General features: G+C 36.5%; 1 protein-coding gene across 1 annotated transcript in view; it reads right to left on the reverse strand.

Moving 5' to 3' along the window:
• Positions 1-9,756: 9,756 nt before the first annotated feature.
• The window catches only part of LOC148947941 (uncharacterized), a 43,832-nt gene continuing 38,277 nt past the window's right edge, over positions 9,757-15,311 (reverse strand). The window contains exon 3 of the mRNA XM_089095599.1: positions 9,757-11,431. Within this exon, the coding sequence (XP_088951725.1) occupies positions 10,632-11,431 (800 nt within the window). The 3' untranslated portion in view covers positions 9,757-10,631. The remainder of the gene's footprint in view (positions 11,432-15,311) is intronic.

Consider the following 15,311-nt stretch of genomic DNA (forward strand, 5'->3'; position numbering starts at 1 on the left):
CTATAAAGCTTTTCATAGTCTTACATCAGTTGTGACATCAGTAACTTTCCATGTACAATGAAAATTATCTGCAAAACATAAGTGTAAAATTAAATATATTTTTAATAACCGCACAGTCATTGAACAGCATACAGATTATTGGAATTATCAGGTAGCATTTTGGAATAATATTCAATAGTGCTATAAGCTATAACACCTATAGAGATTATTAAACAATCTTCAAATGTAAGAAAACTACATTAGTATTGCTCGAAATGAAGGCAATAAAAGACAAAAGATGAACCCTGAATATCTGGTCAATTTTCCTTATACAGAAGAGAGTTTTAGGTTGTGGCTAAAATTCTAAAGCTAGTCTATAGTCCTAATCCCAATGGTATCAAGATGGCTTTACTTCGAATTTGTCTACAAAGTAATCATGACAAGTCCTTTTTAAAACCAAAACGACAGCCAGGCATTGAAATGAACCATCGTGCAGAAGTGATACCAAATTAAACGAAAAAAAAGCAATCATCCTAAAATGAATTGTTAATTATCTTAAAAGGGATTGATCCTAAAAGGGATATAGTTTTATTCTGTAAAAAGGGTCCTTAATTGGTTTGGTTTTACTGTACCAAAACTTCTATATTATTTTGTGTTTTCAGTAAAGCGCTAGTTTTCTATAATCCTAGAAACACAGGAAAACATAATTAGTTGGTTTATTTGTACTAGTTTGATATATATATATATATATATATATATATATATATATATATATATATATATATATATATATATATATATATATTATGTAGGCTGTGAAACAATAATTTTTGTCCGTTTTAAGTTTCAACTTCGCTCTTTACTTCTCTTGGAAAAACTTTGTTTTTTTAGATTAATCTTTGTTCGTTTTGATTCAAATTTAATGTAGAAACAACCCTGCCATGATCTTTTTTATTTATACGGAATCATTTCTGTTCGTTTTAAGTTTTAATGTCATTGCTTAGTTTCAGTTAAAAACGTATGAAGCTGTTTAAGGGCACATTTAGAAGATTGAATTTATGCCTAGTCACTTTTTATAAATTTGGCTTGAGAGCACATTCCCATAAAGTGCACTTTCCATTTTTCCACCCATTTTTTTCAAATGAAAAAAGTGCCTTTTTCAATAAAATAACAAAAAAAGGTGTTTTTCAAAACCAAGGCAGGAGCAAAATATAAGGGGGCAAGGACGTCCCTTCCCCTCAATTATCGCCTTTAGGACTAGCACACAGGCTTCATCGCATAGAGAAGTTAATGAAGGTTTAATTCAAAAGTGTTGATCATTCAAGCTTAATTTTTGGTAGATTTTTAGTTGAAAAGTTTTTAGTTTTAGTTAATTTGTTTTGCAATAATATTTTACTTTTAAGATGAGTAGAAGTTTTATGAAACTTATACAGGGGGTTTGGAGGGGGAGAATATGTGAGGGGCTCTTATAAACCTCAAGTTAAGGGCTTTGGACCACAATTATTATTGTAATAGTGCCGTCTTATGCTGCCGAACTCTTCCACTTAAGAAGTGGCACCAAAAGTGCAACTTTTAGTTCTATATTGCACTTACAGAAGGCAAAATAAATGAAAAGCGTGTAGATATAAGTAATAGCTTTAAGATGAGTTTTCCCGAGATATGCTTGGGAAAATGAATGCATGAAATTTGCAAAAATAGTGGATTACCTAAAAAGTAATGATAAGAATGGACAAGCCATGATTGAAAAAAAAATCCAAGGAGGAATCAAATGCATGATAATCTAATTTGAAGTCAAACGCTATAATAAGAGAACCACGCCTCTAATAATCTAATTTAATATTTTGGTGTTTGTAGGACTTTAATTGCGTAGCTTATTAAGGGGGCCTGGAGGAGGAACCTGCGGGAGGTGTTCTTGCAAACCTCGAGTTAAGGGTTTTGGATCATAATTATTACAATTATATACTTTCAAGATTTTCCACTTAAGAAGTGGCACCAAAAGTGCTGTTTTCTGTGCTATATATCTCACTTACGAATTGTAGAATTGATAAAAAGCCCGTAGATATGAGCAAAAGTTTTCAAATGAGCCATTAAACATCACTCTAAGAAGTTCTGACAGCCACTAGCCCCAGCTTTTCCCCTTCAGACATCGCACAAAAACTGCCATTTTTAGTACCATTTGAAACTTGCAAATGGCGGAATTTATAGGAAGAACGTAAATATGAGCAATACTTTTTATATGAGCTATCAAAAATCTATATACGATGTTTTGGTTGCTCGCTAGCCCCACCCCTTGAGAAAAGACATAAAGTGCCCTTTTTTGTGCCATATGGCACTTGCGGATCGTGGAATTTATATAAACCACGTACATATGAGAAATAGCTTTTAAATGAGCTCTTAAGCATCTCTCTATGATGTTCTAGTAACCCGCTAGGCCTAGAAAAAAAAGAAGAAAAAAGACCGTTTTAAAGTTTTATTAGGTTTTAGTCACTATGGGCTGTGGTTCACTCTTTACTAGGTTGCAGCTACCGCTGCAACCATGATAACAAACAGTCGAGAAGTTTGCTGAATGTACAATCTGAGCAAACCGATTTCATAGCCACAAGGATAAATGACGGACAACAGAATGAATTGGACTTGTATAATTTAGGATATATATTTTCCCCTTCGGGGGAGGGGGGTAAGGTTAGGTTGAATTATGGTTTTTACCCCTTTCTTAGTGTTGGTTTACCCCCCCCCCCCTGAATGTGCAAATATTTAGCTCAAATTATGTTATTATATAAACCAAAGTATCATATTTTCATCATGTTATCATATCTTTCATTATGATTAACTTAACAGCCCTTCTTGAGTGTGTTTGTACGTATAATACATAAGTACCAGTAATTTTTCTTTCAATAGGGCATAGACTATTGCTACCAATTTTCTGTGTGTTTTTAAGTTAATCGCTGATGGTGGAATTTATAGGAAGGGCGTAATTTGATATGGGACAGGGGGAGGCAACTGCCCCCTTCAGACCCAAGTTTTCCCCCTCCAGACCTCATCCCCCCCGGCTGAAATTTCATTTCTGAAAAAAAAACTAAGATAAGCCTTCATAATTCAAGCATCCAGAGAAACAGGTCAGTTTTCTTTAGTATATCTTTGCCTCTATGGTAATATATGGCACATTTTTCCATTTTCAATATCATTTTCACTTGATTTGGAAAAAATGGATCCAACTTTGGCCCCCCCCTACCTCAGGATTTTGAGGAAATTACGTCACTCACGTAGATATGAGCAATATCTGTTATATGAGCATTTAAACATCTGTCTAGACACATGCGATACCAATAAGCCCAATAACAATACGCTCACGCCGATACGCGTGATATAAATACGCCCGATACCGATACAGTGTGCAGCCCTTTCTCCAGTGAGTATGGAGGGTCGTATCATCACCAAAACCAAAGATATTTGACCTTTGAACTATTTTGAACAAAATGACTATAACAAAATTATGATTGGATGACTTTGGGGGGAGGGGATCTTCAGGGGGCGGGCTAGTTGCCCTCCCATATTTTTGGTCACTTGAAAAGGACAATAGCAAATTTAATTTCCGTTCGAATGAGTGATTATACATCTCTCTGTGATGTTCTGGTCACCCCCTAGTCCTGCTAGAAAAAAGAAAAAAAAAAGAAAGAAAAAAGAAATGGGAGACGCATCAGTGCTACAACAAGGAAAAAGTCATTTTCTTTGTTGTTCAAGGAGGGGGACTGTAATTACTCTGTACAAGGGTTTCGACCATGGTGATTCCAATGATACATATTTCATTTTGATCTGACGCCATTTTCGAGGGTTTTCAGGCTTTTTTTTCGAAATCATCATAAATTTCTTCTCGCAATAAGCTTTTACTTTTAAGACGAACTAAAATAAGTCACCATTCATCAATCAATGTCAGATGGCAATTTGTTTCCACTAGGCAGTTTTTTCCTAAGCATGATTTTTGACTTTTTATTCTGACCGTGTTAAAGAGTTCATAGTAAATTCTCCCAGCGGTCTAATGAGACTTACTAAGGGGGCTGGGAGGGGGATTATACGGGAAGGGTACCTTGTAAATATCCAGTTAAGGGTTTTGGAACACAATTATTACAATGGTACCGTTTTATGCTTCAAAGCTTTTCAACTTAAGAATTGGCGCAAAAGGTGCCGTTTTTGTGCTATTAAGAAGCTACGAATGGCAAAACTGATTTAAATCACGTAGATATGAGCAATAGCTTTCAAATCAGCCATTAAACATCTCTCTAAGAAGCTCTGGCAGTCCACTAGCCCCTAGCTTTTCCACTTTGGACATGGCATCAATAGTGCCATTTGGCAGTTGAAGTTGATGGAATGTGTAAATAAAACGTAGATATGAGAAATAGCTTTAATGTGAGTTATTAAACATCTGTCTACTATGTTTTTGTAGCCCGCTAGCCCCACCCCTCAAGAAATGGCACATACTGTGCCATTATTCTGCCATATGGCACTTGCAGATGGTGGAATTTATAAAAAGCACGTAGATGTGAGAAACAGCTTTCTAATGAGCCATTAAGCATTTCTCTGTGATGTTTTGGTAGACTGCTAGCCCTGGAAAAAAAAGAGGAAAAAAAGGGAGACAGATCAGTGCTACCCATACAAAAAAAGTGATTTTTCTTGTTTTTCAAGGGTAGGGACTGTAATTTCCCTTAAGAAGGTTTTCGACTATGCTGATTCTAATGGTACACTTTTTGTTTTGATCTGACGTCATTTTTGAGGGGTTTCAGACTTTTTTCGAAATCACCATAAATTTCTTTTCCCAAATAACTTTTATTTTGAATACGAACTGAAACGATAGTTACCATTCCTGAATCAGCGTTAGATGGAATTTTTTTTTCACTAGACAGTTTTTTTTCTAAACACGTTTTTTAACTTTTGGTTAATATGGGCCGTGGTTCGCTCTTTACTAGTTAGTTGCAAGCATGATAACAAGTCATTGAGCTTGTCAACAGTAAGTCCCAAGTAACGGCAACCCCGGACTATATATGCAGATGTCTACTGGCACACAGTCCGAGTCCACATCTAGTTACACCTGGTAATTAAAAATAATTAGAAACGGTCTTTGTTCTTTTTTGGTTTTAATGCCATTCATGCATTGGAGGAGCTATTTTCGTGTCGTCTTTTTTTTTTTTTTTTTTTTTTAGCACAAGTATGTCATGAAATTTACGTGTGATACAAGTGTTTCCTAAAAAGACTTGTGTACCTCTAAAGGGACAACGTCAATGAAGCTTAAGTTTGCACATGATCTCAGTAGAAATAAATCTATGCAAAGGTTGGGAAAAAGTATGTCACTAGCAATAGGAACCCTCACCGAGAATATGACACAGATATCTACTGGTCTGTAACCTATGTCAAACTCTCTTTACACCGAAACAAAGAAAAAAAATTAACTAATTGATCCGTGTTTTTCTTTGGTGTTGACCATCGTCGTGTACTTCTTTCGTTTTGATACCCAAGTGTCATTACTTGTACCTTAATATTTAACCAAACATTCATCAGGTATGTTATGGCCAGACGCCACATCTCTACCAAATATTTTTTGGAAAGCTTAGCAAGATATTCTGGCAAAACCTCTTGCACTATTCTAAAAAAGACCATAAAAATTTTTCATCAGGCAGCCTACATTAACAACAAACTTGATTTGGTTAACTTTCTTTTCGGTGGCTTTTTATTAGCTCAGAAAGTGTTGATCTAGGTCAATTAAACTGCCACAAAGGAATTTGTAGCTAAAACCATCTGGAATATTCGATCTCATATTTCCACCATTCCTGTACTTGTAAGACCACTACTTTTGATTTAAGATATCCTGAAGACAGATGCACTTTTACTTTTTTTAAAAGACCGACTGAAAGCGACCCAAAAATTGTGAAAACTGTCAATAACTAGATCTAAATACACCTAAATCACCCAAAAATGTTCAGAAGTGTTTTCCAGGTCGTATTTCCAGCACTTGTCTTTTTGCAAGGGTACAAATTTTCCAACGATACAATTATACTGTCATTTTTTAAATCTCGCTAAAGAGTATGCTCTTCTTAGACTTGAAAACTAACTTCCAGTTTTTGTTCTAAGTCAGTACCAAACTGCATATAATCTATCAGAGGTTATAACTAGGAAAGCATGAGCGGGAGATGAGGAACTAGGCTGTATGCATTTTCCAGATCTTTCTTTGGGCTCCAAGTCCCTCTCTGAAATTTTAATCCCTAACAAACTAGTTTTTGAAAAGAGTGTCCTTCCAAGCGAAGACTAAGAAGTGGATACTTCAAAACATCTATCTGGATCTTTAAGGTTGCCCTCTCTGAGGAACAGGAAAACACAGAGGTAAACAGGAGGCGTGCTCCTTCACCCCTTTCTATTGTAAGGTTGTTGCCTTAAGCAGACTTTGGGTAATATACAGTACTAAATTCTATTCCTTCACGTATTGATTTAAATCTATAAAATTATTTACCCAAAGCTCTTAAGGGAACAATAAATTTTGGTAGCGTAATCAAATGAGGCGATTTAGTTCTTTCGTACTCAAAATTCAGTGACAACTTGATTTTATTTCGAAATTTGATAAGAGTAAAAGAAAGGGAGAAAACGTTGTTTTCCGTCTTATTAAATAAACATTCCCTAGTGGCTTTCTTCGGATTTGATTGGTGCGGTGTATGGTGTGTGCCTGCAGTTCCAAGGAGGTTGTCTCTACTGCCCAAACGTTATCACCAAGGAAAAGGTTTATCGTAAAGTTTAGGACTACTGAATATTTCTAAAAGAATACACTTGAATAACCAATTAAGGCTAGGGTCTGTGGTATTATAATCCTTGGTCCAAGTTATCAAATAAGGTAAATATAGCTAATTGGATTAGAAATGTGGGTACTACTATTACAAGTTTTATTTAATCAGTCCAAGCATTTCAAATAGAATGCAAGAGTAAACCAAATGCTTAACTAGTAAACTAAGTAAACTAAATGCTAAGGAGAGCTAGGAACTTGGAATAACCTCGACTCATTAGACACAAATTTATCAGTTTTACTTAAAACAAGTTATTTACTAATCATTTCTCTTAACAAGAATAAGTATTCCTTGGAACTTAGGTAAAATTTAACTTCAACAGGGAAGACCCTTGACTGAATTTCCCTAGACTGGAAAGAACTTTAAATTCTTAGCTTGACTAGTCACACTCACCCCCCCCCCCTAGCCTCTTTGTATCGACTAGCAATTAGCTTAGCTGTATAGACAACAGAGAAAGTATAAGGAAGGTAAAAGAACAAGCTAGAAGGGGTATGAAACTCTCCTCAGGGTTCAGACTCTATCGTGAAATCTATTATAAACACTGTATTTAAGTTCCGAAAAAACTACGGCGAGAAGAAGGGGTGTGCGTGTAAAATTCTATTAGCTTTCTGTTCCTTGTTGAGAGTTATCCGTTACGCTAGTATTTGGTTATTGTAAGTTAATATCAGTAATTTGACGTTTCTGAGAAGGAGCTCACTCGAGGTCTTTAGAAAGGGAGGAATCCTAAGATTAATTAATTTAGATTGAATTATCTTTCAAAAATGCTATAGTTTTTACTGACCCGGCCTTAACTAAGCATTAATCAAAAAAACTTTTTCCACAAAATAAGTTTTTCAAAGAAAAGTAAAGAACTCCATTAAAGAAAAAATTAGCAAAAATAAAATAATCTACCAAGCTCGAAACTACCACAAATCAGCATCGATAGATAAATGAAACCCAAAACGAACAGAAATTAAAACAAATAACCGAGTCAAACTCAAAACGAACAGAAATTAACATAAGTTGGGCGAAAAACCCCTATGCCTTCCCAAGGCCAGAACAAAATTAGCACTTTACTGAAAAAAAATACAAATGAATGTACATTGTCAGTTTAATATACATATATTGATATTTAGTAATTAAAATGTTAAAATTATTTGATTTATTAAAGTTATCAAAGTAAAAACATTTATATTTTTTTCAGTAAAGTGCAAATTTTGTTCTGGCCTTGGGAAGGCATAGGGGTTTTGCGCCAGACTTATGTTGGGCGCAAAGAGGGGGGACGTGAGAGGGGGGTTAGTTACCGTCCAATCACATTCAACTATTAAAAAAGGCACTAGACCTTTTAATTTCCAATCAATCGAGCCTTTTTGAAGTTTCTATGACAACGCCTTCTATAAAAACTTTATATGCCCCCAGGCCATAACTAAAAACCCTTGCCCCGACGGTTGTGGGGGAGTGGCCTCCTCAAAAACATACTTTCTATCTGGAAAACAACTACGCTGAACAAAATGGCTATCTCAAAATTTTGATTGGATGTGTTTGGGGGAATGATGGGCGTGGGGGGAGGGGGCTTGTTGCCCTCTGATCACTTTCGACTATTAAAAAGGGCACTAGCCCTTGAATTTCCAATCGAATGAGCCTTTCTTGAAGTTTCTACGGCAATGCCTTCTATAAAAACCTTATATGCCCCCAGGGCATTACTTAAAACCCTTGCCCCGAGGGTTGTGGGGGAGTGCACTCCTCAAAAACATATTTTCTATCTAAAAATCAACTACGCTGAACAAAATGGCTATCTCAAAATTTTGATTTGATGTGTGTGGGGGACTGATGGGCGCGGGGGGGCCTAGTTGCCCTCCAATCACTTTCGACTATTAAAAAGGGCACTAGCCGTTTGAATTTCCAATCGAATGTTAGCCTTTTTTGAAGTTTCTACGACAACGCCTTCTATAAAAACCTTATAGGCCCCAAGGGCATAACTTAAAACCCTTGCCCCGAGGGTTGTGGGGGAGTGGCCTCCCCAAAAACATATTTTTTATCTGGAAATCAACTACAATGAACAAAATGGCTATCTCAAAATTTTGATTGGATGTGTTTGCGGGAATGGTGGGCTTGGGGGGGGGCTAGTTGGCCTCCAATCACTTTCGACTATTAAAAAGGACACTAGCCCTTTGAATTTCCAATCGAATGCGCCTTTTTTGAAGTTTTTACGACAACGCCTTCTATAAAAACCTTATATGCCCCCAGGGCATAACTTAAAACCCTTGCCCCGAGGGTTGTGGGGGAATGTCCTCCTCAAAAAGATATTTTTTATCAGGGAAATCAACTACGCTGAAAAAAATGGCTATCTCAAAATTTTGATTGGATGTGTTTGGGGGAATGATGGGCGTGGGGGGGGGGGCGAGCTGCCCTCCAATCCCCTTTACTTATTGAATTAGGCACTAACCACTACAATCTTCTATCGAATGAGCCCTTTTTGAAGTTTCTACGACAACTCCTTCGATAATAAGTGCCCGGGTGGAGAAAAAAAAACATATTGTGCCCACATCGTTCTTTACTTAGGCAGCGCTAGCGCGCTGCCTATGAAAAGGGATGAGATAAAACTAGAAAACCCGCAACCAATCAAAGTAAAATCTAACAAGGACTTTCAGTTATTTAAAAACGGTAATCACAGCCTTCTGCTGTGATCAGAATATAATGAAATACCTTAATCAATCAGAATAAATCCGATAGTAAGGAGCGACATTAAAACTTAAAATGAACAGAGATTATTGCGCATATGAAAGGGGCTGCCCACTCCTCAACTCCTCGCTCTTTACCCTTAAGTTTGAATTTTTTCACAACTTTACTTTTTAAAACAATAAAAAACTTTAGCGTAAAGAGCAAGGCGTTGTGGAGGGAACAGCCCCTTTCATATACAGACTAATTTCTGTTCGTTTTAAGTTTTAATGTCGTTCCTTACTTTCAGTTAAAAAAACTTATTTTTTTATTTAATTGCATTTAGAGATGATAATCGAGGTTAAGATACACTTGTAAAAAACAAAAACTTTAGCAGGAAAACTGGCTGACTACCATCATTATTGTCAGCACCCATTATGTAAAAAAGTCACACCATTCCCGATTACTCAAGTATTGCAAACATTAGTGATGAGCAGGGGCGTCGTTTAGAGGTGGCAAGGGGGGCAGTTGCCCCCCCCCCATAATGTAAAGAAAAAAATTATCATACATCCCATGCCCTTTGACTGGACCTTTGATCCTGATATGGGCCTCTCTTGTCCCCCCAATAAAAATGCTGGAGATTCGCCCCTGGTGATGCGACTAATGCATTCGCATCAGGCAAGTTTGCAAGTCAGAACCAGGAAGTCCTTTGTAATGCACCAATTGATCAGTTTATATAAAGAGTTCTCTTCCACTAAGAGAAAAGCCACCTATCTTAATAAATAAATACATCAATAAAGATCAGTTTTGAAGGCTTTTCGTGAGTCAGTTCTACATCAAAGGTTGACAATAAATTATATACACAGGAATATTTCAGAGACAAAGAGGAAACTAAGCAAAATATGCCATCTACATGTGATCAGGGTCGTGGTCAGAGGGATAGGGTCTTTAGGACCATCCAAGTCTATCCAAGTTAAGTTTACATACTATTAATTGGTGAAGCCGCAATAGGGTCTTGGCGTTCAAAGAATAGGTGGTTTTAGTCCAAAATGACAAGCAATTAGTGAAAAAAACCCGAAAAACTAAAAATATGAAAATTAAAATAAACTAGAATCAAAGCTGATAGAAAGAGCAAAAAAATACAATAATAAAAGAAAAGAAACGAACAAACTTACATACTTAAGAGGAATGGAGTCAAAGTTTATTTATGACTGTCGTTGGTTTTGTATGGGTTTTCATATGCCAAATTAAAGAACTTTTGCCAGAAAAGCTATTACTACATATATCACACTTAAAGAAATTTTCGCCAACATGAATATTCTGATGACGACGTAAGGTGGAACTGCCACTAAAAGTTTTCTTACATATACCACACTTGAAAGGTTTAATCCCTGAATGAATTCTTTGATGTTCAGATAAATTAGACCTTTGGCTGAATCGTTTATTACATATATCACACTCGTAAGGTTTTTCTCCTGTGTGAGTTCTTTGATGACCAGTTAACTGGGAACTTGTATTGAATGTTTTCTGACAAATACTACAATCATAAGGTTTTTCTCCAGTATGAATTCTGCGATGAGCAGACAATTTGGAGCCTGTGTTGAATCTTTTCTTACATATATCACACTCGAAAGGTTTTTCCCCCGTGTGAGTTCTCCGGTGTTCAGATAAAAAGGACTTAAAAGCGAATGCCTTACCACATATGTCGCACCTAAAAGGTTTTTTCCCGGTATGATTTTTCATATGTTCATAAAGATATCTCTTTCGAAGAAAATTTTTACAGCACAAGGTGCATTTATATGGCTCTTCTGCTGACAGTATGTTCAAGAGAGTACTTGGTCCCTCCTGTTTCGCGACGCCATGCTCAGCAAATGCAGTGATGTCACTTGGCACTTCACATTCACCATCTGAATGTACTTCTTGCTTTAGATATATACTTGTAAAATCAGGCGAACTAGTTGTACCATTCTCCAACAACAATGCGACTGTAGTTTCTAAAATAAAATAAATTCATCAATTTAAATAATAAACTTTTCGATGAGTTTTTATTAGCTTATTTACTATATAAAATCAAAGTTCAACGACCCTAACCTTGCTTGGTGATTAATTTTAAATAGCCAATATGAATCTGTAACTTTGAATTTCTTGTTTTTATATTTGTATTCCGGATCATTGGAAGTGTTTCTAAAGTATCATCCTTAGAACTGAGCAGAACTTCGCCCAAGATTGGATAGCCAACCTATCTAATTTTTCTTGACATGCTATTAAAGCGTCAAATTTTTACATAGCAAGTTTTACTTCTGTAAGATGTCAAACCTAAGACTAGAACGAATTACTAAAAACGAAGAGATGAAACTTGAAATAAACCTAAATTACAATGAAATTAAATATAAAAGAAAAAAAAATACGACAAAAAGAGAAGACAGAATTCAAAATAACAAATATTAGAAAATTAAGGCTAGAGTAACCACCAGTTTAACTTCCTAAAAGACTGGTGTCACGTGTGTTATACAGAAAAATAAATATAATATATATGAAAGAAGTTGTTTAGTCAGTTTACTTTTAGATACCTTTAATTGGAATGAATTTAAAATTACGATAATAGCGACCAAACTTAAGTATTTAGAGACTGACTATTCATTCTGGTAAAACAGGTAAGAGAACCTTAATATCGCCTATCAATTCAAAGAAATAGAAGCATACCCCTAAATTTTGTCTATAGTGAGCAAATGACAAAGATCTGTCTTTAGAATGGTGCCTAGAACTCTAGTAAGCTTCAATGTGTAATAGTTTTCATTGATCAAAAAGTTCAAGAAGACGAATATCCCCTATTTATGCTTTATTTATTACTACAAGATTGATATCACAAATATGTTTTTCAGTGACATGGAAGGGAAGTACAATGTTTGAAAAATCACGTAGGACAGCCACTGACGTGATAAACGTTCGTAGATTTTTCACTCCTCATCTCCTCAGGTTTATAATTTTATAGATCCTCGTCAGGTTTGCAAAGACCAAACGAATTAATAAAAAATCACAGATAAAGTAAAAAAAAATATAAGTCTAATGAATCGTTCAGCTGCAAGGCCGTATCCTGGAATTCTTTGGAAGAAGGAGGGAGGGGGGAGGCTACAAAAATATTTCTGTGGACTTAGTCTTACGGTCGATTGTGGAGACCGTTGGTCCATCCCTAGCAACGACAACTCATCCTCTAGGCATACTGCCGTGTCTATAAAGGGTTTTTTTCTCCTTCTTTTTTTCATAGTAACGCAATAGCAAACCAAGTATTAAAGGATTTGTATACATCCTTACCTTAGACCTTAGTTCCTCCTGTGCCATCTGTGGCGAATAGGGGATCAACAAAGCCACTCCATTCATCGCGCATGTCTGACGCTTCGATGATATCCTCCCATTCAGGTGTCAGCCGTTTTCCGAACCCGGTCTTGTGTTCTGCGCAGCGTATCCTTCAGACAAACTCTTCTATGACTAGCGTTGGGTTTCCCAGCTGTGTACTATGCTAGGAAAACAACTTAGGTCCAACCGCAGCACGTGTCCAAGATATGACCAGCGTTTATTTCGAAGAATATTCGCCACAAGCGGCTGGCCGGTCTTCTCGACATTGACAACCAGTCCCAAACGTTTAACTCTGTCCACTATGGTGTCAAACACTTCTTGTAAATTTTATTTGGATTCTTCCTGAAGCGCTACGTCATCAGCAAAATCCAAATCGCAAAGCTGCTGTGTGGTCAGTTTTACACCATATCCTGTCGTCTGCCTCAGGACGTAATCCATAACAATCACAGACAGCATTGGGGATAGAACGCACCCTTGTCTGACGCTAGGTATGATTTTGAAGAGCCTAGTCTCACCCATATCTGTCTTGATGCAACACTAGGTGTACACGTAATAAGCAGTAATCATCTTGATTATCTTTTCTGGTAGTACATAGAACCTTAGGATACCCCAGAGACTTTCTCTGCAGATCAAGTCGAAGGCTTTCTCAGCGTCGATAAACAATATATACAGCTTTTTATTCAATTCGTTTGATTCTTCAACGAGTGTTCTGAGGATAAATATAAGGTCCGTGCATGACATTTTGGGGTGGAATCCGCGTTGTTCCTCACGTAAACGAGGATTCTTTGCTATACTAAATCTGTGCAGTATTATGGCTGCGAGTAGCTTTCCAGAGACAGACATTAAATTGATACCTCTATCGCAGTTACACTCCAGAGCATCTCGTTTCTTGATCACCTTAACATGAAATCATTTCATCCAGTCCTTGGGCACAACTTCTGCAGTGCATTTACTGAGAAGAGAGTCGTCCACATTATTAGGTATGTCTGGACAGAAGCTTGAATCGTTTCTGCTCCAATGTCATTCCGGGAGTTCTTCCGTTTTCAAGCGTTTTGCAGTAGTTGTTTGTATACACAGGCGAATATATTTATATATAATATATTCAAAGAGTCGACCAAGAGCTACTGTCAAATAAACTAAGTACCTACAAAACAAAACCTAAACGACAATTTTTTCCAACCTTCATAAGCATTTATAAAATTTTCGGGGCAAACGTCAATGTTTCTATGGATGGCAAGCAGGACCAACCAATCAGGCGTTCTTGGCCCGTTGAATTTGTTAGCCAGGCTTTTAAGTTCCGAAACATAGTGTTTTTTGTCCGGAGTAACCGACAGGCCACGTTGTAAGGGCGGGCAAGGGAGGAAAAATATTTGAAAAAGATGGATTCGCTTCGTGAAGAAAAGATACAGCCCACGAAGACCTTACTGTGACTAGTACCTTTTCCCATTTGCTGTGCCAAAGCTCCACCTTTTGATTCAAACAGTTTGGTTCAGGGAGAATATCACCATATGAGTCGAGCAAAGACTCTAGCTTTATGGTTTGAGATCAACAGACACAATCTTTGAAGAGCAAATGATGCTAAAAATGGACAACGGATTCAGTTGAAGTTCTAAGCGCTGTTTTAGCTAAGCTGGTATGGAAAAAGAATAAACATGCAGGTTCTGCATAGGCGAGCAGTTTGGGATCCACAAAATGAGAGGTACTTCCACCTCTTGTTCTTAGACTAGCCATGTCAAGCCCTCAAGTAGTTGCAAATGACTAAGCTTTGTCATAAATAGAAGCAAAGGCAACAACAGCATCATGTAGCATTGTCATTGCTCTAAAAAGAACAATGCTCCCAAGGCCAAAACTCCCAAGTTGTGAAAATTTTAGTGTTATAAAAATTTCCCTTATTTGTTATATAAAAAAGAATTACTAAACACAACATACAAATGCGTCAAATTCAGAGCTTCAACTGCATGGTAGTAAGAAAGAATACTTAAGACTACTTCTACAATTCGATTTTATTCCGAATCTCTTCAAGTAAGTATTAGCAAGAGGTTCAAAAAATTACTCTGTGCTGTAAGTTCAAAAAGGACTATAGTATAAAAAGGCTATAGCACATAAAAAAGGACATAGTGTATACACATTGAAACTAGTACATAAAAAGGAAATTAATACTATAATTTTTCAAAGATCGCCTTCAATAAGATATTTAATTGGAAAAAAAAAAAAATCTGGGAGATGGCAAAAACCGGGAAGCTATAAGAGCTTTCCTTTGAAAAATCCAGAGGGAACTTTTCGAGGAATTTTGGTACTACATTTATCGGATCCAAAATTACCTTCATGTCTTTTTACTCACAAATGAAACTAAAATATTATACAGTACAACTCTAAAACAAATACAATAATTCAACAAAAGAGTAAAGGAATACCGTTGAAATACAAGATATATTATCGAAATTATTATCAATTTTTTATCTCTCTAGAAAAATTGAAAGGGCTAGAAATATAACTAGGTGCATAGCATCTGGCTAAGCA

The sequence above is a fragment of the Artemia sp. Qi Xiang Cuo genome, chromosome 10 (assembly GCF_049724085.1).
Source record: "Artemia sp. Qi Xiang Cuo chromosome 10, ASM4972408v1, whole genome shotgun sequence".
Taxonomy (NCBI): Eukaryota; Metazoa; Arthropoda; class Branchiopoda; order Anostraca; family Artemiidae; genus Artemia; species Artemia sp. Qi Xiang Cuo.